At 47.4% G+C, this 23,075-nt stretch overlaps 1 protein-coding gene across 5 annotated transcripts in view; it reads right to left on the bottom strand.

Annotated features, from left to right (window-relative positions):
• Positions 1-23,075, bottom strand: part of LOC119389336 (RNA-binding protein Musashi homolog Rbp6) — a 705,926-nt gene that overhangs the window by 499,814 nt on the left and 183,037 nt on the right. For 4 of the 5 annotated variants that reach the window (XM_037656543.2, XM_049414391.1, XM_049414390.1 and 1 more), the window contains exon 5: positions 12,114-12,155. The exons of the other annotated variant lie outside the window; for it this stretch is intronic. In XM_037656543.2, coding sequence (XP_037512471.1) covers positions 12,114-12,155 — 42 coding nt within the window. The remainder of the gene's footprint in view (positions 1-12,113; positions 12,156-23,075) is intronic. 5 annotated transcript variants of the gene reach the window in all.

Genomic DNA, 23,075 nt, shown 5'->3' on the forward strand with positions numbered 1-23,075 from the left:
AGGCGTCATCCCTACTGTGTTTTTATTTAAACGGGGTCAGTCGTTGACGTCTACTTCAAGGTATTCCATTGGTCATGGACCAAGGCGTCAGCCATGCATTCCCTCGTTATGCTGGGAGTCTCGATCCGTGTTATAAATATCTGTCGCCATCAGCCGATAAGTTCAGTCACTCAGAAGTGACAGCACAACGCACATTGCTTGCGTGTGCACGTCGAGAAAAACTACTCTCTGTGTGTCTTCCGCCCTCTTCTAACGCTGTCTTTTAAAAGCCTTTGAGAAAGGCTCAATACGACCCGTTACGTTGTACACCGTAACAAAGCACTACATGGGTGATCTGTAGAGTGCGCGTAGGGGAGAGCGCGTAACCGACATGATCGCTGCCACATGCGCAGGTCATGACACAAGCGGTACAGGAAAACGAATTGCTGCAATGGGGAACTGGCACACCGACAGCGATGTCACGTGTGAATATGGTTTCTACGCTTTATATTGACCGCACATCGCATGGCTCAAAGGGGCGTGCCTCAAGGTTCTGAGTGTAGACACGCTTTTTTTTTTGTAAGCAAGAACAGATGAAGAAATAAAGTGAGCAAGGACGCCGCAACGCAGGCAGCGTATATAAATTCGAGGAAGGAACCATGTCATTGTAAGTCAAGTTTGAACTGATAAACGAAAGTGTCGTGAACGAGATCAGCCTCATTGTGTAAAAACATGAGTTCGTTGAAGGGGGCTGCGAATGCGCGACTGCATTCACGTTTTGGAATACAGAAATAGCCACGGTGTGGCGGCTTCGTGGCTTTGTCCTGCTATCGCGAGGACGCTGGTTCGATTCCAGGGTGCTGGGGAGGATGAGAGACCTAGAAGAAAACCTATTTATTGCTTTAAAATTCCTTTACAAGCTTAATCAAGACCATGTAATGTCTATGATATATCCGACCGAAGGTCGCGGGATTGAACCCCAGCCGCGGCGGCCGCATTTTCGGTGGAGGCGAAAATGCTTGAGGCCCGTGTACTTAGATTTAGGTGCACGTTGAAGAACCGCAGGTGGTCGAAATTTCCGGAGCCTTCCGCTGCGGCGTCCCTCAAAGTCACATCGTAGTTTTGGACGTAATATAACCCAACAATTATATTATGATATATCAAACATCATTACTATTCATGCAGCAGTTAATGAGTGACGTGAAGAAAAATTATTATCCTCATTCATGGAGTTGCTAAAAGTGAGCATCGCGCAAATAACCTAGGAGCCTGATAATAGTCAGGCTGCTGTACCGCAACTGACCCTGTGATTAACTTAACGTGAGTCACATGACAAAATTCCGGGCCCTGTTGCCTCTCGCAATCACTGCAACAGTGTCCGAAGCACTTAATCAGGCAAGCACCTCCTTCGAAAGCGACCGCTCATTAGTGCAGCTGTTTTCCCAAGGAGCATTTCAAGGCTGTGTACGCCCATTTTCCACAGCTGCTCATGCTCGTGACTTGGACGTACAAGTTTACAATTCCCCTAGTTCATGGATATTGAAGCATTCTTACGACACCACGGGCGTGGACAGAAGTTTTTCTCGGGGCGGCTGGGATGGTCCGATTCCCCTCTATGTATGTTCGTGCGTGCGTTTACATATATGCATGCGCGCACGAACGAAATATAAAGATTTCGGGGCGGGGGGTTGGCAGACCTGGCTAGGCCAATGTAATACACTATACACCAAATCCTATTCTCAGCATTACGGAAACGTCGTGCTTCGCATAACAATAATTCTTTACGAATTTCGGCAGCATTCCGCTTTAACCAGTGACATTGTGACGCGCCACATCAAGCTCCTTCTGCTTTTTGACAGTCTTTTTTCTTACTTAATTTCATTATTTATGTAATTGGTTCTCATATCTATATGATGTAACCTGTCCTACTCGTGGCTTCCCTTTCTTTTTTCACAATGCACACACACAAAGGAAGCATTTGCCGAACGTCTTATGCTCACTGTAGGTTTAGTGTTACGGCTCGGCTGTTCAGCACTGGTTGCATCTTCCTGGGCTGAGAAGCCATCCCGGATAAAGTTATTCTCTCTCCCTGACCGGAGAAAAAACGTGGCAGCACTTGTGCATGTAACATACATTACGGGAACATCGGTTGTGTATGATTCAGCTGCACAGTAGTGTCAATTCATTGAAAATCTTTCCTTCCTCAGCAGCGGCGGAACAGCCCGAAGCAAACTAGTTCATTACGGAGAAAATGAAACGCAGGCTGATCAAGATTCGGCGCACAGCCGCCGAAATATTTTCAACGGCAAACGAGATCTGGCGGCGAACCAAGCGCTGCAGCGGTTGCACGCACGCGTAGCCTGGAACAGATGGCGCTGTCTTTGTATTCCAGGGAGGGTTCAAAACCGTCATCGACCGCCGGCTGTAGCGCAGTTAACTTGTGCCGAGCTAAGAACGCAGACATAATGAAGGACAGCTGGATCGATGAGCGCTGACCCAATCACGGAAACATTGAGCCGCTCACGCTGAGAGAACAGTGCCGCGTGTTCTCCGAGAACTATAGGTTGGTTACAAGAGACGCTACATGAAGGAAATACTGAACGGAAGCGTCTTTTGTATGAAAGGATTCGCACCCGAATGCATGGGAACAGAATGGCTGCTTATATGGTGCCATGCTCCCGCCTTTCTTCTCAATACCAAATAAGCATGTTCTGTCCTAATGCATGGAATTATGACTTGGTCGTCCTGATTTTCCCAGCCACAGCGGCAGTTGATCCTGCTTGTGTAGCAATATCAATGGATGCACTACAAGTGTATTGCAATGAGGCCTGATTATATAGGTGCGCTCACTTTCAAGGGGAAGAAAAACACGTACGAAAATAATTAGGAAATTGGAGGGACTGGCAATTGGTAAGGACTCATATTTAGGACACGGCGCCGCGCAGTAAGGCGAAAACACGAAGGAGCACACGAAACGTGCCTTAGTTCGTGGTGCCGTTTCGTAAATATGAAATTGGAGGCATTGTATATAACTCAGGAGCTCAGAACAATGTCATGTCGCCGAAATAAAAGTGCGCGACGGGTTTCGTGTTTGCTCCACCTCGCAACGCGCACTTGGAGAGATAAGCATGACAAGAGAAGAAAATACTATTCGACCAAGTGCGACTTTTGGCGTGAATACGACAGCGTGGAGCAACGGCTCGTTTTTAGACGCGGACAAGCTTGCCGCACGGATGACGTATTCAGCTTCCGGCATATAATTGCGTACAAGTAGGCGCGACGTTGTAAGACTTGGTGGAAATATAATTCGTCACGCGGCAGGCCAGTTTAGGACGACCACGATATATACATATATATATATATATATATATATATATATATATATATCAGCATAAAAATACATGCGCTTTCATAAGAAAACAGCTGTTCATGTTGTCGACGTTTCGACGGGAGCCCCGTCTTCTTCAAGACATGTTATGTCATGAAGAAGACGGGGCTCCCGTCGAAACGTCGACAAAATAAACAATTGTTTTTTAAGAAAGCGCATCTGCTTTTATACTTATAACATTGCGGCAACAGAAGTTACTCTTCCGCATTTAGGCCTTATATACATATACGCTCCCTTTTACCGGCAAGACCACTCGAGATGATGTCGGAGGCCACGTGATTACGCAATATATCTTGCCTCCTTAGCCACACTAGTGTGCTTGCCTGTTTACCGACAGCTGTCGGAGCAGCACTACAAGCACATCGCAAAGATGTTATCGTTTCTCTGCTGAGCTGGAAAAACAAATTGCGCAGCATACTACAGTGTCATCCTTTTACAACTGACCTATTTCATTGGTTTGGTAACAAAGTGTCCAATTTTATTGCGGTTTGCGGCAAAACATTCAGCAAGAACGAGCATTTATTGGGCTGCCCCATTTTTCGATGTGAAACGTCGAAAAAAAACGTAAGTAAGAGACAACGAAAACCGCGAAATGATATACAAGGAGGGGCAGCTCGTGCCTTCGACACGATGTTGAAAACTCCGATTCCCATGCGGCGTACCAAACGTGACTAGTAAAGGTTTGTAAAGGTTTTAAATAGGAATGTGCGAATATTCGAGTTGCGAATTCGAATCGAATAATACCTAATCGAATAATTCGATTCGACTTTCCAATGTCTAGTATTCCAAGTTTCGAATAGTTCGACAGGACGTATATCTAAAACGCGACAATGGCCAACGTTGCAACATGGTTAGGGTAGGGTGGCGAAAACTAACGCTCACGTCGTTACAGTAGGTCTTTCGTTAAAACTTTCACCGATATCCTGGTTCAAAATCGAGCGCATGTTTATTTTAAAGCAGATTATGTCACTTGCATACGTGAAAAAAAGACACATGACAAAACTGTGAAAGCCTTCACAACTTCGCTTCCCAAGGCAAGGACTTATTGTTGCGTAGTTCGGTCGCGTATGCCCCAAGCACTGTAAAACGTCACGACTTTGTTTGGCCATCGCAACCCTCGGTGAATGGCTTCATATGCGAAAATTAGTTCACGCTGCGCAGTCACCATTGCCGCATCGCACCACTCGTTCAGAAATTCCCATCGCTCCGGCGCGCCGTTAAAACGCTGCTGCGTACGGGCGCCCGAAGATTTTTGGGCCCAGAGCACCCATGGCGATGAAGCACGACATTGCCGTTGTCTAATGAGCCGTGTCGCGCCACCATAGGGGAAAAACACCTTGTCCCCCCTGTTAGGAAATTGGGAGTGGCATTGTTGAGCGGCTCTTCAACGCGCCCATAAAAGCTTCAACGCGCCATAAACGCGCCACAAAAACAACAAAAAAAAGAACCCAAGAGCACATGTACAGGGCCATTCGCTGATTTGAGCATCGCGAGCTGCATAGTTGCCGCGAGCTGCCCGCGCCGCGTTCTACAACGGCACGCTTGTTATCTGGATGCTGGATTCATAGGAAATAAAGAAACGCGTTCTAGGCGCCAAAAATTGGCCAGCAAAAAAATGTTTCAGGCATCCGACACCGTAAAGATGGGCACAATAACTTTGTACATAAATGCAAATAATTTCAGACGAAGACGTGCGCAACCTGTATCTACGAAAGGGAATAAAACAAAGAAATGTCGTTCTTGTGTAGCGATTGGTGCAGTCCTAAATCCTGCGCGAAATGCAGCTCGACAACTATGAAACTTGAGGAAGTGCGTAGCAAGGACACCCAGCGACTCCCGTGCGCGGAGTTCCCATTTACCGAACCATCGATAACGTGAATGTTTGACGTAAGCATGTAGGGTTTCACCGGGGCGAGTATAGAATCTTGTTAGGGAGATTCGCAAACACGTTGTGTGACATGCGCGCTGCCTTTCGCTGCGCTTCATCGACTTTCTGCTTGTTACGGCAGTTGAGATATCTGTCGCCTGCAGCGAGTTCCGTCAGGACGTTTCGCTCTTTGTATGTAGCGACGACGGCTCCGGAGAAGCGCCGGTGGGTGGAGCAACCGTGCGCTTGCGAGGCGGTGGCGCCCTCCCTTGCTCGGCACGGGTGTCAGCCGCATGTTTCCGAAGTTCTCTTGGCAATCTTAAGTTAATTACCACGATTACTTAGTTACTACTGTTAATTATATTATTTAGACCTTGTTGGTTTATTTTCTTTCTTTTCTTGAGCGTCGCTAGCCTTGTTTTAGGCCTCTATTGACCACTTGATTTTGAGCATTGAGCACGCCACATGAGACGACTGAAGACAAGCCGGCCCCAAAAGACTACGCGTTTTAAAAAAATACCGCTCTTTATCATGGCACAAAGGCGCTAATGGTTGAACATAGCCGTGCAATTGTCGTCTTTACCGCACGATCCGCAAGACACGGTCTCTGCGTTTATTCTGTAGCATGGCGAGTCAAGAGTCCACTGTCGAATCAACGCACTCCTGGGTGTCCTTCTTTTTGGTATGGCTATGGCTGACAACGCCATAGCAGAAACCGGTGACCAGAACGCTAAAAGACCAGAAGGGAGGGATGCCTCCTGTTAGTCGGTTCGAATCGCGTATAGAGTCAATTTCTCCCCTGGCGGTGAACGCATTAAAAAGAAAGTTGCAAACGAAACAAAAGCCTCGTGCACACCGCATTTTCCTTTCTTCTTTTGTTCGTCACTCTCCCCTGACGCGAAGCACTCGCGCCATGTCAGTGCGGCAGCGTATGCTGCCCGGTACGTCCCACTTCACGGCCGCTAGCATTTGTTTTCCGGGAGTTGGTTCAACTGCAGGACTAGGCTGAACCCCACATATTTCCGAACGACATTGCCCGGTAAGATGAACAACGGTCTCAAACTGCGCCCGAAAGCTAAACTTGAGGCTAAGTAGTATTCCTATAGGAGCCGATTATCAAAATATGCATTTATAGGCGCTTATAGGTATTTAGGCACGAACGCCAAAATAGGCATTTATAGGCACTATAAAAACACTATAAAAGCCCATCTTAACCTCTAAATTGATGCTCACATATCGGAGTGGGGCGATAGGAGAGCAAGGAACGAAATAGGCAGTTGCCAAAAATCCTGTCTCTAGAACTTATCACGCTGAAAGTGAGCCGAGCGCTCAAAGAAAAGAAGGTGCTCAAGGCGGTGATGACTTGCCTTCCTCCCTTTCAGTGCTGGGACGACGAAAGGAGAGGGTTCACTCCGCTCCTACTTGAAGGATTCTGATTGTCTTTTTCTTTTTGCGCCAGTCGATTCGCGAGGCAATAAACTAAGATAGTCAGGTCCTTTGATGCTTGCTTGGGAAAGTGCTGCAGGAGCCCTTCAAGGGCCCTGCAACGCCGCTGCCTACAAAAAAAAAATCTTTTTCCGCACGATTTCTGAATGCGACTGTGGACGAAGATATAGGTATATGCAACTTCCCTCTGTATTGCCCACAATCTGCGCTTTGTGCCTCTCAGTTTTGCTTATTTCCCCGTCGGCTTTCTTCGAGAGTAACCATGTGCCCAACAAGCAACTCTCTTGAGACCACAGCGTGACACACCGAGACGCCGTCTTAAATCACAACTCTTGACCGCAGACCGTTCAGTATAAGGAAATTTCTGGGCCCGTGGCCAGCCAGAGCCTACAAAAGTATTTCATGAAGCAGCGTACAAAGGACACAATCGCACACACATAAAATAACGCAAGCGCTGGACTGCAACTGATGCTTTATTGTCGAAAGACAGCCTTGTAAAGAACGACACGCACGTGCACACCGAGAGCAGTGAAGTATGATCGAGACCACAAAAACGAAAAGCAAATTGCACTGATACGAAGATTTCCCACAAAATGGCAAAGAATACGTGATTACAGTCCTGTGGGTATCGGCATGCTTTTTTAGAGAATGACACCGAGGGGCAAGTCTTTCCATTGATCGATTTCCATGGCCTTGTTTCCTTATTCGGTTTCACCACTGAGCCGCTGAACGTATTAACAGCACCCAGCTCTCTGTCAACGCTATCGTATTGTACGCAATCTGCTTAATCAAAATGCCATGTCAGCAGCAACGTCCATAGAATTCTTCGGTACAATTTTTTTATCTGTGTTTTCAATGTTCCCTTCAACGAGAAAACGTTTGTGCGCTTCATGGATTTCTCGGTGTTGCATGTCTCTCGGTACCAATGCAATAGCAATTTTGTTACGCTTCTGTAACTTGGAGAAGGTGAACATCGCAAATCTTAAATATTGGCTCGGCCCCCGAGCCAACGGCACCTCAAAATAGCAACAACTGCAGGTTCAGAGCACTCCTAGGGCGGCCCCTGGCAGCGAAAATGTGCGGCCACTGAAAGCAGAAAAGGAAGGGCACGGACCCTTTCTTCTTGAGATGCCAAACTTAACATCACGAAGACCGACAGGAAGAAAGCGCCACCATGAAATATCAAAGCCAAGAAAAGGCGTTCTTGTTGCGCTACCCTTAATACACCTTCTTCACCGCAGATCATAAGTTATATGATAAAACTCCGGAGGAAATAACGCGGGATGTACGCGTGCAGCAACCATCCGCGCGACACTCCGAGGCTTCCTGGTTGAGTACCGTCGCACATGTTTAGAGTACCGTAAGAACAGATAGCTACAAAGACTGAACGAACAGGAGAACAAGAGCTGCAGTCAGGGGAACGAGGCCCGTTTTTGAACAAGCGAAGCAGTAAAGTGGCGTTCATTCTCGCACGAAGGCTGTAAACGTCTACCTACGAAACCTCACCTGGAGTCAGAGGACGGGCCTCGAGTCTGAACGACATTAGCCCACACACTCCGAGGCAGGTGATAACCCTTTACGAGGATTCAGAAGACCGGCTGCAAGACGCCACTAGCTGTGTAACGTCAAAGCACTTTTGCTGAATAATAGTAATAATAATTTCTAAGGTTTTACGTGCCAAAACCGCGATATCAGTAAGAGGCACGCCGGAGTGCCTGCGATTCTTTAACATGCCCTGACATCGCGCAGTAGACGGGCATTTTCTCCTCCATCGAAAATTCAGCCACCGCAGCCAGGATCGAACCCGCGTCCATCGTGACAGCAGCCGAGCACCGCAACTACTGTGCCACCGAGGCAGCAGAGTTGAATAATGAAGTAAGGCTTCTCTACTAGCAGAATTCTCGACCAGAAAAAACGCATGAAAACAAACACATGTCCATTCTCACTCAGCTCTTGCACAAAGCTGGGGGAAACCTTCAGTGATATGGGCGTGTCTTCGTTCATAATTAGTCGCAAGTCAGTTCAGCGGAATTCCGCAAGGTGGCCGTAGAGTTAGAAGGAAAAAAAAGAATGACAACCACCCGTTTGTGGCACCAATCTACAAGGAAATCCTTACGGATTTTTCAGAAAGAAAGCAATATTCAGCGTCGACGTGCTTGTCGAGTGATTCGCTGCCTCACGCTGCCACCTGAGGGCATCCTGGTTAGCTCAATCGGAGCAGGACATCAACTGAGATGGATTTCCTTGCAGCTTTTTGCTTTTCCCCCATTACTTATTGCGCTTTGGGCAAAATACTCGCTCGTGCGGTGCCTTTTAGTGGCACGGCTTTTTGCTGACCTCTTTCTGCGTCGTCGGCAAAAAAGGCTGGTAAGCGAAGTATGGCTTTCATCCAATAGGGATCTAGAAGCGGCACTGCTCAGAAATTTTTGCGTTATGTAACACCCATGCTGCTGCTCATCCAAGCATACATTTGTGTAGAGGGCGCATAAGCTTTTATTTAGAACGCAGCTCTTAGGCGCCCGTTCCTGCGTTGAGCAGCGTCGCCGTCGGTGGCTAACCGACAGACATGAAAAATTAACCGATAGACATAAAAAAATAAAATGTAAAATAAAGACGAGCATTGAATTGGATTTGAACCCGGACCCTCTGCGTGGAAGTCGTGTTTTCTACCACAGAGCCACGCTGGTGCTTGAAATTCATTTGCAAAAATACCCTATACAGGCGTCATGTCGGGCAAGGAATCGCGTTAACCCAATGTAATATAGCGGGGCAGAAGAGTAAAATAACAACCAGTCATCACACAATGCTAATTGTGCAACGAGCGTTTGGTTTAATGCGTCCCACCCACTGCAAAGCACTCAGTCCTAATTCTTCATCGTCATCAGCCACATGCAGCGTCGACATAGTGAGTAGCACTGACAATTGGGCGAGTTAGTACAGATGCATGGCTTCAGAACGGCGCAACAAGGAAGACGAAAAGACGAAAGATCACACGAACTCAAGCGCCGACTCACAACTAAAGTTTATTCCATATCACAGAGCAGATTTATACACACACGTGGCTACACACAACGCAAAAAACAAAAAGAACAACCAAAAGCCAAAGCAACGTTAACCATTCAAGTCCAAGATTTCTTTATCCTGTAGCGCAATTGAGGGACAGCTGATGCAAGAATGTTTTTTACTTTGAATGTTCCATGCCTCGATTATTTCCCGAGTCGTCTTATCATGATGCCTTGAAATAATGCTTGTGAGGCTAAACTGAGGCGCGCATCCGCACTTCTGACAGTGCTGAGAAATGTGCGAAAAATTATCACCACGTAGGTTGGCCGCATGTTCCGTTAATCTCACGTTAACACATCGGCCCGTCTGGCCTACATAAGCATAGCCGCAAGACAACGCCAGACTGTGAACCACATTCGTGGCACAACTGGAACATTCATGGTACATTCAAAGTAAAAAACATTCTTGCATCAGCTGTCCCTCAATTGCGCTACAGGATAAAGAAATGTTGTACCTGAATGGTTAACGTGCTTTGGCTTTTGGTTGTTCTTTTTGTTTTTTGCGTTGTGTGTAGCCACGTGTGTGTATAAATCTGCTCTGTGATATGGAATAAACTTTAGTTGTGAGTCGGCGCTTGTGTTCGTGTGATCTTTCGTCTTTTCGTCTTCCTTGTTGCGCCGTTCTGAAGCCATGCATCGACATAGTGCACAGAATGCCTTACAGATGTGTAGCGAGTTCCTCTCTTATCAGAAGAAAGACGAATAATGGCCTAGTGGGTGATGTCCTACTTCACAAAAATTATTATTTATGGCGTAGTCCATACCTTGCGGAAAGCCAAAACTTGAAACACAGTTAACCTTGCCGTAACAAGAAGCTGCACTCACAATTCGCATTAGGCAGTGTCATAATCGTCGGTGATGTTTTTTCATAACCCGGAAAGAATCAGCGTCGATTTAGGACTTGTGCACCGCTCTTATGAGTCGATCTCTTGCGCAGTTAACGTGGTAGCGCAAGTGATTGGGCTGGTTGATTATGCACCATTTTTCTCTGCAGCGCGAATTTGACTGAAGCAGTGAAAGGAGAAGTGGGACAAGCGCTTCATTTCGGAGCGATGCAAGCAGAGAACTCATAAAGGGAACTCATACACAACAGGCAGAAGACAATCCGCTGCATTCCGATCCCCCCATCCTCACACGTTCCAAGCAGTCGTCAGCGTGCAGCATCACTAATCTGAGCAATTGCTTTCGACCCTGACCGGTAGCGAACAAACACCACGTAGACCACGGATGTTTCACGTGAGCAAAATGCGCCGTCCAATTCCGTAGAGGCCGCCACAGTGTTCGACAAATGAGAAGTGTTGAAATGGATGTTACACTGAGAGAAGGCTTGCGAAGCCATCCTCTGGCTTCTCATACGGTCTAGCAACGCACTTAGTTTCAAGGACAATTAGGATATAGCTTTAAAGAAAAAAAAAGAAAGAAAAAAAGAAATCGGGGCAGCATACGAAGAAAATGGAGAAACAGTGCCCGGCTCATTCTGAGCCATCAGTTATCATTAAAAGAGTGGCTAACCAGTCTTCGAAGCAACGGAGGAGGTGCCGAGGGCAGAAACAATGCGCACTCTGAAAACGTCGCGTTTCGGGAGAAACGTAATTACCTTCTAGGTGGCCCTGGCAGTCATAAATCACAATGAGCGTGCATAATTAACGCCACTGTAAGGCCCCGTTCGCTAGAAGCGGAGACGGGAAAGAACGAGGGCGCAGTTGGCGCCCTAAAGCTGGCTTCTCTGCGCTAGCAGTCGTAATGCGAGGAAGCGTGCTTTCAAGGAGTGTCATCCGTCCTCTGTTGACCCCCGATTTTCCATAGTTTCGTACGATTAGTCAACTTTAGCGCGTACGTGACTACCACATACACGTGGCACGAGTCCAGCTATCCAAATATTAACAGTTGTGTAGGAAACTAACAACAAAGGCGGCATCGATGTCGACCGTGAAATGAAACAAACACGCAGAGCATAACAGGCGAAGGTCGATTCCAGCCACCGAGGGATGAAGCTTTTTACAATGCCTTTTTCCGGCAACTTTGTAGGGAAGTGCGCTTTTCAGCTTAAATTCAGTGCCGCTTCTGCAGGATAAACCCCACATCTTCACGTCTGCCATCCGGGAAGCGAAGCAGCAGGAACATCACAGGTGCGAAAGCTTTTCCCACAAGAGAAGTCGCAAGCAGTCGGAGCCTGAAAATCCTCGAATGTCCATTGCTGCGCTTGTTCACAGAAAGACGAGCTCTTTAAAAGAAAGCCTAACAACGTATGCCATGGTTTTCTTTCGTATTTTCTTGGCTTTGAGGCAACATAATGAAATCAACTTTAGTGAAAGAAGGCAATGACTGTGCATGTGTATCCTTCTCTGGGGGAATAGGCAGAAGAGTTTACCTTTGGGTGTGCTCGCTTCGGGAACGCTATCTTTGGGTCAATCTGAAAAAGACAAAAAATGCGCGAGTTATTTTCACACAGCAAACGGCGAGAAAGTGAGCGGCCATTGGTTGAGGCACCTGCAACGCAACACGAGGTGACGTATTCTCAAACTCCATTTTTCTCAATTCACTAAGTCGGCTCGCGATTGGCTAACGCATGCATCTATATTTTAATGAGTCGACCAGTTATAGAGACATTTCTTTACCGCCACCAAACCTACGATGGACAATTTGGGGCACTTTGTGAAATCCCCAGCAATTCCAGAGCATAGTGCGCAGTTTGGATAACGCGAAATCTATCGACCACGCTATGAACAGGGAGCTCGCTGCGCTTGCTAGCACTAGGTTGCATATAGGTACTCAAAAAATCTTGCCTTCGCAAACGTTATCAGCTTCCGCCATTCTAGTGGTTCCTGCGCCATTCTGAGGTATTCTCCATTGAACTGTATCTTTTGACATGGCTAGCCTAATAAAAGACTAATTGTTATTTTGCGGCTAAAACATTCAGTGCATTCACCCTTTTGCTCAACGATTTCATTTGATAATTTTCAGCACTATGCTACAATTATTTACTCATCATGACCGCAATTTCTTTCATTTGACATCTTTCGCCCTTAATGTTAGGTAAAGAATCTTCGTTCACTGGCGTTTATTTCGTGGCCCGAGTCAGTGCCGGACACAGCGAGAGATGCAGGCCAAACCAGCGTGTGTCTTGCCCGAATGCCACATTATGTGGACGACGCATATCTGGCTGATTCTCAACGTTCATTTTCACCGCGGCTCGACCCACTTTCCCTCTACGCAAAGTTTGGTTGCGCCGTCAGGTAACAACGTTATAAATGACAAGCAAGTACAGTTCATTTTGCGTTGAAGGCAATTATAAAGCCACGAAAAGCAGCACGTAGTACCGACAGAGCCGCCACATAAGAGAGAACAGATATTATACACAAGTGGACACCGAAGCACTAAACATCCTCATCTCACTTATTATTCGATCGAAGGCTTGCAAATGTATTTGCTCGCCGTCTTGCCGATTACGTACGCTTCGTATTTCTCGTTTTCAGCACCCGTCCATTCGAGGTGCGCAGCAAGCGCTGTCTCCTGTGCCGGTCTTTGACGAGGCTGCTCACCACCGCTCGATGAAACCTTGGTGACCGCACGTCATGCGATCCTTTTCCACGAATGAATGCCAGAGTAGCGGCTCTCCAATAGTCGCCATTTCACCCTTGCTGTGGTGATGACAGCGCCGCAGGCGTGGTTAGCCTGGCCGGAAATTGCTCCGCCTGTGCGCCTGTTGTCTACGTGAGTGGACACTTGGGTGCCCAGTAGGTACCAACGTGGATGATGACCTCATAACATGATTCCGACTTGACAAGGTTTGTCCGAACAAAAGTGCTTGAAGAGCATGTCACGCATGCTATTTATTGACATGAACGGAGCATACGATAATGTCGCACACTACGCAGTAGTAGCAGCTGTGCTTTATTTACAATAAGCAGAATGCAGAGCTCACTGAAGGATCAAGGGATCAATGCAAGCAAGCCTGGCCAAGGGCACTGTCCCTCCGCAGTTCGCGACAGCTTCGAGAGCAAGACACTCTCAAACGGTTTCAATATATTGGTTTCGGGAAAAAGGACAACAAGCAACTTGCAAGAGTACAGAAAAAATCACACACAAACAAAATGATCATGTAGTCAATGGAAACTAGGAATCGGTGGTCGAATACTTCAGGGGATCAGCGACTTTTTTACGAGAAGGCCCTTCTTTTAACAACGAAGCTATTTAGCAAATCGTTCGTTGTAAGTCGATCGCACAAAGCTATCATCATCTTAACGGATATGTGCCACTGTGCGGCTACCTGAGAATGAGTACAGAAAGAAAGAAAGGGAGAAACAAAGAGTGAGACGTAACGAAAGATATAAAAAAGGAGAAAGGGAAAATTCTTGAAAGGGAAAAACACTTCACGAGGCGGGATTCAAACCCGCGTACCTTCGATCCTAAGGCGAGCGTCCTAACCACTCGGCTGTCCAGGCATGCTAGCAGAGCATAGCGTAGCCTTGCATAATACAATGTAGCAAGGGTGTGGCAAAGGAAAGTGAGCGTGAGGCTGGGAGATGTGATGGTGAGGAGGATGGAAAGAACGAAGGGAGAGAGTAAGGCTTAGCACAGAAAGAAGGAGAGAAATAAATGCAGAAATAAAAAGACAGAGAACATCAACGAAGCAGAAAGAAGTACAGAGAGAAAAAAAAGACGGAAAGAAAAAGGAAGCAAGCATCGTGTCGTCTAGGGACCAGATATGTGTAACAAGCGTCGAAAGCTGGGCGAGTTGGTAAGGTTTCATCTTCTAGCAAACTGCGCAGCAGACGGGACACAAAGAAGGAACGAAAGAGACAGACGAGTGCAGTCTGTCTCTTTCGTTCCTTCTTTGTGTCCCGTCTGCTATGCAGTTTGCTATAAGGGACCAGATACCGCACGACCTGGCCAAGCCGCGCATGCGCAGTAGCTAAGCCACGCCCCCCGGCGGAGACATCGCGCGCAACCTCCATTCTATAGTGCATAACCTGGCTGCGTACTCCCGAGGAGGAAGCCGCGCATCTCGAAGTTATAGACGTATCGGTCGACGGGCAGTACGAGCGGAGACGGGTCTGTGCTTCCCTGTGCCAAGGTTTGCGCGACTTAGGGCAAACTGCCCGCAATTTTATTGCGATAGCAATTATATGGACAGTCTCGGCTGGAAAATGTCCGTCCCCGTCGCCGTCATTCACCGTATATGTATAAGTATGTATATATATAGAAAAGCCACAAAGAAAAATAATTCAGAAATTCTTTCCGATGCGCGGAATCGAACGGGCGACCTCTCGCTTTGCAGTCCGCCGCGTTAGACGTTAGGCCACGACAGCACCGTCTTTCAGCCAGCTAACGGCGAGCTATTTATATACACCATGTAATTCAGCAAGCTTTCTTAGTGGCCACATAGATGGCGCGACGTGCGCGTGTGTGGCACGCTTTAAAGATCGTCGCCCCGCTCCTGCGAACGCTGTTGCTCTTCGCTCTACAGGGCGTGGTCGCTTTCGTGCGCTTATCTCGAGGAAAGAAGGGGCGTCCGGTGGGTGCTTCGCTTCGCTCGCTGCAGCGGCCGCGTTTGCGAAAGGAGCGCGCTGTTCAAACAGAAATAAGTAACAACTGTGACAATTAGTTCGCGCTCGTCTTGTGTGTACCTGTTCGTTCGTTTCGTGCGTCCTGCTTTATGTTTGAGCAGTGCTCTTAAAGTGTCGAGCTGTGACGCAGTAGTTCGCGCTCGTCCTGTATGCGTTCTTTTCGTGCGTCCTTTGGGCTCGAGCGACGCGCTGGCAATTTCGAGCTGCTTTCCGTTCTTCGCGTTGCATTACAATTCATTGCTATCGCATTCATTGCTTCGCCGTTGCGGCGAAACTGTGACTTTTTTTGCAGACCGAAAATGGCCAAAATGTCCACTCATTTACGGCGGTAACCCACAGGGCGCGCTACTGAAACCTGTCATAACGACGATGGGGAATGCACTTGGAAGACGCGGACACAGAGTAGACACACACTGTCCGTGTCTTGAAAGTGCGTCTTCGTCATGCAGAACGAACAAGCGCAACTGAGTGCGTTGAGCCCTATACTCTGTTCGTGAAATTTTACCCAAGACAGTTCACCTATCAATATATGCGACCGACATACCTGTGCTTCCCTGCAGGCGGAAGTGACCCGCCTGCAGGGGAGTTTGAATGAGGAAATAAAATAAAAGTGCACAGTGTCTCTCTCGTGGAGGACGGCAGCGTGCAGGCAAGTGAGTGGGGAAACAAAGGAGCAGGCGAAGCGAGGATCCAGCGGGTAGCAAACCCTAACCTGTTCCATCTCCTCAAAGGAGACGTTTGCGCCTCCGCCTAAAAAATCTCGGTGTAGTTCTAAATCCTGCGCTGAATGCAGCTTCCACTACCGTGAAGCCTGAGAAAGCGCGTAGCACGGGCATCCAGCCATTCCCGTTCGTAGAGTTCCCACTGCTCTGTTTACCGTACCGTCGATGACGTCAATGTTTGAGGTAAGCATTTAGGCTTTCCCCAGCACGAGTAGAACCTTGTTAGGGAGATTCGCGAACTCTGTGTGCGACATGCGCACTACTTTTCGCTGCGCTTAATCGACTTTCTGCTTGTTACGGCAGTTGACATAAGTGTCGCATGCAGCGAGTTCAGTCAGGTTGATTACTCCTTCAAATGTAGCGACGAAGCGCCGGAGAAGCGCCGGTGGGTGGAGCAATCGCGCGCTTGGCGATGCGGTGGCGCCCTCTTCAGCGCGGCGCGGGTGTCAGCCGCATGTGTCCGAAGCTTTTTTAACAATTTTAAGTCAATTATTGCGATTACTTCTTAAGGGTATTTCTGTTAATTATATTATTTCAGACCTTGTTCTCCTATTTAACCCGGTTTAGAGTATTGTTAGCCTTCTTTTAGGCCTGTATTGGGCATTTGATTGTGAGCGTGCTCACGTCACATGAGATCTATGGACGACAAGCCGGGCCCCTAAAGTGCTACGCATTTAGAAGTCAGTGTGGCCGTCATCAGGCGCAGGCCAATGACAGCGCACCATGTGTCTATCACCGGCCAGACTGTGACTACTGACATTGTACTTTCACGAAGCCCCCACTGCATCTGCCTGAATATGTAACTGGTTGAGATAAATTGGCGTAAATAATAAAACGACAAGGAAGGAGGAGACGAGGACAAGCCCTACTCACAACTGTTTAATTGCAGGGAAGGCATCAATATATATATATATATATATATATATATATATATATATATATATATATATATATATATATATATATATATGTCAGGCCCGTAGCCATGGAGGAACTTTTTTCGGGCGGGGGGGGGGGGGGGCACTTCCTGAAAGCCTTGACTATTTGTGAAAAACGCCTATTTTCATTATTTATTTTCGGTAAAACACCATGTATCATAAAAATTTCGGGGGGGGGGGGCGCCCCCCCCTGGCTACGGGCCTGATATATATATATATATATATATATATATATATATATATATATATATATATATATATATATATATATTGTTTTTACACGCACACATAATAGACGGCACACGTGTGCATTGAGGCGCTTGCGCCATGATTCAAAGTCGGGGTCAGGCAAAGCGACGGACTGCTCACTCATGCGGCGACCTCTGTTGTTTTTTATAAAAAAAGAAAGAGCCGTCGATCGCTCTCCTCGACTTCGAATTTAAATTCTTGCGCAACGACCTCTGATGTGCACGTTTTCCTTTTATTTCTGTACGTGCATGCGTCACACAACGATATGTATGTTGACCTCTCCCTGCAATTAAACATACCTTGTAGGCTTTATTATTCGCGATAATTTATCTCAGCCAGTTATGCACGACCAACCAGGGGTGCTATGCAGGGTGGCCCGAGTTTGGCGAAAGTCGGTACCTTTCCGAGCTCTGGCGACACCCCCTTTTGAACGAGCTAACACTGCGAAAAAGACAAATCCATCCCTCATCGCGCGCTGCGTTCAATTGGTTATGATGGAACGCCGCGTCACGTCAAGGGCGGTCGACAAGGTTAGGTGCTGTCTTCAAACCAGAGCATCTTCTTTCATTTGTTTGTCGTTCCAGTGAATGCAGAAGCGCACGCATGCAAGAAAAGTGTCAAAATTTTACTAACGATCTTTTTTAGAGGCACGGGCTGTTTAAATTCCTTTTCAAGCGTTTAATGTCTGCACTAAGTATCCTTTAGAATCATCAGAAGGCGGCCTCTGAGATTAGCTCCGGCCCAGCGCCTTACAACACCGCGGCCGGTGCTAATCACCCAGACCACGTATGTAGCATCATGGTCAGCCTGTGCGTTCGAGCGCGTTTCTCGGCCGGCGCGCGCCCTCTTCGTCCTCTTTTTTATCGGCTGCTCGCTCTCCGAGCACGTGTGCCCGGCTGAATAGCTAATTGGCTGGGCATATACCTAGCTAATTAAGTCAGTACATGCTATGACCAAGCTTATAAAGCGAAGTCATGCTAAGACCAAGCTAATTATGCCACATCCTACTAAGACCATGCTAATGAAGCCGTGTAAAGCTAGGACCGAGACAATTAAGACCATGCTAATTAACACGACCCTAATTAGAGGCGTACTAGATAAAACCAATTACGACCCCAACCACTAAGGTCATGCTAATTATGATTGTGCTAATTATGGTAATGTTAATTCGTTACGTACTAATTGTGACAGCACTGATTAATATATGAGTAATTAGAGCTGTGTATTAAAATATTACAAACAAAGACAACCATTCCATATGTTAATTAAGAACTAGCTAATTAATGCAACCAATATTGAGACCTAACTGACGTGGTATTCAGTCTGAAAACCGAGCAGACTGAGTAGACGAGCCACGTAAAAGCTAGGTGACCACAAGCTCCTCCGATGGTCCCAGCCTTGCACAAGTAGTGCAAGCTGACCAAATTATTTTATATGCAAAGAAGCTGCTGCTTCCGCATGAAACACTTGACAGGAACACCGGCACTATGGCCTTCTCAGAATGAACGAGTTTGTAACCGAGTTCGCGTCAATCAGTTTGATTGACAGACAACCGCGGCGGATATCGGGTCCGCCCACAGCGTTTGCGCTTGCCGAGGATCAGTCAGGGGGATGAAACTTGGCGGTTTTTCTGTCCCGTGACCGCAGCGATCCGATCTATTCCCCCTCCCTCCGAATTTCTGTCTCCACGTGTCAAGATGCCAGCGTTTTCCAGCGGATTCTTGATTTTTTGTGTGTGCGTGTCATTTCTCTTACTTTTACACTTTCTTGCTAGTACTGTATAATTTTACCACATTCACTATTTGCTTTTTGTGATTTCCTTATTTTTACGTTTCACTTTTGTTGCGTTTCATTGAGTTTTTTGCTTTAGTCTTGTTCATGTATAAAATAGCACGTTTTTTTTCCTTGTTTTGTATTTTTCATGTTGTAACCCACTCCCCTCTGTAAAGCTTCGGCGATTGAGGGTAACAAAATAAATAAATAAATAAATAATGTTTGGGGCTGTACTACCTACGAGCATAAATGAACGTTGTTGTTCCAGTTTATATTTATTATGAAGTTACTTATTAACTCCGGAGTTTTTAATACGCAAGTGAAGCTAAAGGTTGCAGTTCGAGATTGCGAAAATTCGAGCGCCACCCGGAGTGGGGCGTTTCTTGTCGCGCGCCCCTGTATGCTACGGCCTACGGTGTCCCAAAGGCCGCTTTTACCACCGTAAAGGTTGTTTGAGCGAGACTGGCGAAACCCTTGCAAGCTTCAGCGAAACAGACGCATCAATGGATTCGCGCCGTCATCACAAATCGTGCTGTGCTGAGTGGTGTCAAAATTCTACAAGCCAAACCGGCGTAAAATTCTATCCAATCCCGGCGGACGAAAGGTACGATGTGCATGCTGCTCGTTTTGTTTTTCTACGCTGGCACGGCATATCAGGATGCGGTTGCATGCAGCCGTAGCGTAAAATATTAAAGTTGTGTTTTTACTGTATGAATGCTACGTTTAGGCAATAAAACATTCAAACTCTTCTCTTTATTCTTGTCTAATTTATGTGTATAAACGTAAACAAAACAAAGTATTGGTCGAACATGTTGTGTCCACGGGCCATGTGATCAACTGGGAAGATGCTTCCGTCATCGCCACGGAAAAGAAACTCTTTCCATGGCTTCATCTCGAATCATTGTTTATTCAAACCACTGCGCACACGCTGAACAAGAGCTGTGGTAATCTTCCGCCTGTGTATGCCCGTTGCCTCAAACATTTGATTAGACAACCTTATAAGTAAGCGAACTTGCTGCACATGCTTCATTGTGAACAAGACTCCCGTGTGGGAGCCGAAACGGCTTTTTAGGAATAAATTTTAGTTTTGGTCGGCGCTGTGTTTCCTTCGTCTATGTCTTTCCCCGGCCAGGCGGGTTTGCGCCAAACTCTCGACTTCATAAAACAAAGTATTACTTAGAATAAGTGGTGCAAAAATAGGTGGACGGGCAAACCTTCATGAATCAGAACGCAAAGATTGCCGTTTTGATCATGCGCCGGGTTGCGCAACAGGAAGAAGCTCGCCATCTGAATACCTTCCCCGCGCTCAATTTGGCTTGCTGGTGCATCCCAATTGAATTTGGCGCTAAATCAACCCCCCCCCCCTTTCCGGCCACTCGATCCTCAGTCCTCAACAAGATGGCGTCCCCCAGTGCGTGTCTGCAATGCGCCGCCATGTTTTAGTACCGCCCCCAAACACCAGGCGTTCGCCCGGCGCTGCGATCGAATATCGCGTTCCATGGATGGTATAAGAAGTTTCACTCCCCTGGATCAGTGCTCACCCCGGAACGCCAGCGAGCGGCACGATTCATGTATGAGCTTAATCGCACATACTATGCACACACGCACGAACAATCAAAGGTTATATCGTCACGTGGCTACGGTGTCTCGCATTCAATTTCACCGAGCTCCCGACGTACCACTCACAGCCATGAAGCAAGCGCCCCTGGTGGCATTTGCGGCGAGAAGTGTTACTATTTACTTGTTTGTGGAGACATTGTTTCTACCGATTCGTTACTGCAGAAAAATCTTCAGACGTGTAATGTAAGTATAGCAGTAACCTGTCCATTCATTTATCTGTAATATTCGAGAGAAGAAGCAAGCTGCACGAGAGTGCTGCGTGTGCGACCTTGTTGCCTTCGAGAGTGGAAATTTCCATGCTGCAGGTGGAACGAAGGAACTTGCCCGAAAGAGGACAAACGCTCACGAACACGCCTTTGGGAGGCGCGTTGTTCATTTGGCAAAAAGATAGCACGACAATCACGCTGATGTCGCTGCGCCGTTGAAATGTTGACTGAGTGGAGGCGCTGACGGTTCGCACGCGGCGTTCCTTTGAAAACCGCCGCAAATACCGCACATGCTTTTGTGACGCCATGCTAGCTCTTGTAGCCGTTTTTATCAATGCTGCAAACGCGCGCTCCGCACTGTCTTCCTATCATAACCGCCGTAGTACGAGCTCGGAGCAAACTCTTGTTCCCGGGAAGCTCGGGCCATCCTGCATAGCACTCCAGCCCAACAGTTCGGCACTATTATTTCGTTGATTCTGATAATAAAGCTTGTGTGCCAAAAAACTGGGGCAAGGTCGCTACGGTTATATGATGCAGCTGTGCAGAGTTGTCTTGCTGGATTTTTTTTTTTCGCTGCAGCTTGCTGACTTTAGCCAAGAATTGCAAAACGAATATTCGCACTACCGGAAGTCCTCAAGGGGAGGCACTGCATATGTGTCTAGAACAATCAGGGTGCACTTCGACTAGTGAGGCAATCATGATCGCTAGAAACCATCCTATTCCAACGCACATCACGGCTTACAAGCTCACAGTACTCATTCTGTGGTATCTAATTTCGGTGGAGGCGAAATGCTAGAGGCCCGTGTGCTTAGATTTAGGTGCACCATAAAGAATACCAGATGGTCAAAATTTCCGGAGCCCTCCACTACGGCGTCCCTCATAATCATATCGTGGTTCTGGGACATAAAACCCCAACAATTATTATTATTAATCATTCTGTGGTATCACCAGGGACTGAACCGGCAAGAGTTCCAGCGGTAAAGCAGCGTTGATTACCCGGATCTTACACGCTCATGGTTACATCATAAATCACCCAATAGCACATTGAACACTACCATTTAAGCAGTTGTGCGCACATGCGGACTAAGGGCTGTCTAATTAGCAGCCGCGCTATCGCGGGCAGAACACATTGGAGCTCTATCAGGAATTCCTAGGCATTATGTTGCCGCTTTACCGGTTCAGAGGCTTCAAGCAACACATTCAGAGCTCTTTTCCGCTCATTGAAACTGCCTTCAGTAGGCACTTGTATTCGCAGCAGAACCACTGTCACCTCCGCGGCGGTGCCTACGACAGCCGCAAGGTGCCTACGACATTGCAAACAAGTCCCGTCACTCAGTAGCGGCTCCATTACAGGCGACATTGCAAACGAAGAGGATGGGCGAAGAACACGCGTTTATACCCATGTGTCCGCCACCTTAGGCGCTGTTGTCATCCTGGCCTGTCAACACTGTGAGAATCGAGTTCAGAGTGTCCCACAGGCTAGCACATACGGCAGAACAGGGCGGTTTCCTGGTAAAGCCTCCTGCAAGCACAACCGTGAAAGATGGAATTTCTTGCAACTCTACGGTTCGCAGTAAGCAGTCGGTGTTACGACACAGGCTGAAAGAACAGATGGTATTTGAGGCAAGTCAGAGAAAACAGACACTGTTTTTGTCAGTTGCTATTGAGACCATGACGGCCGGTTCACAATAATCGGGCTGGTAGCGACACAGTTACGATGTCGAGACGCCGCGAGAAGCCCCCGTTTACTTGCTCAAACCAAGACATCGCGGAACAACCCGAGCGCCTACAACTGCTGCCTTAATAGACTTGAGACATTGATAACGCTGCAAATTCCACCGCACTTCTCCCGCTTTGAGTGAACTTCACTGGACCGCCTCTGTTCAGGGTAGCTTTCACGAAAGCATAGTCTTTATTTCAATGTCTGCATCTGTGACACTCACATTGGCGAAGAGGCTTGCGACCGTGAAGGGAGTACTTGCGTTGTGTGTCTGCGGTCATTTAATGTCACCTGATGTTCTTTGCATTGAACGAACGACACAAAACCGAACGCTTTACGAAAAGAGGGAACCCTTCACAGGCTTGGAAAGCGATGCAGTAATTGGTGCAGTTCTTCACCGGATCAGTCGTAGCCGCACGGGAGAGCCGCCAGTGCCTCGCACTGATGGCGTGTCCTTCTCAGCTCTCATTCCTACCTATAGGCTAGACTAACAGGTCCTCTTTGTTTCCTTTCGTCACTCTCCGGCTAACGATGG

The sequence above is a fragment of the Rhipicephalus sanguineus genome, chromosome 4 (genome assembly GCF_013339695.2).
Source record: "Rhipicephalus sanguineus isolate Rsan-2018 chromosome 4, BIME_Rsan_1.4, whole genome shotgun sequence".
Classification (NCBI taxonomy): Eukaryota; Metazoa; Arthropoda; class Arachnida; order Ixodida; family Ixodidae; genus Rhipicephalus; species Rhipicephalus sanguineus.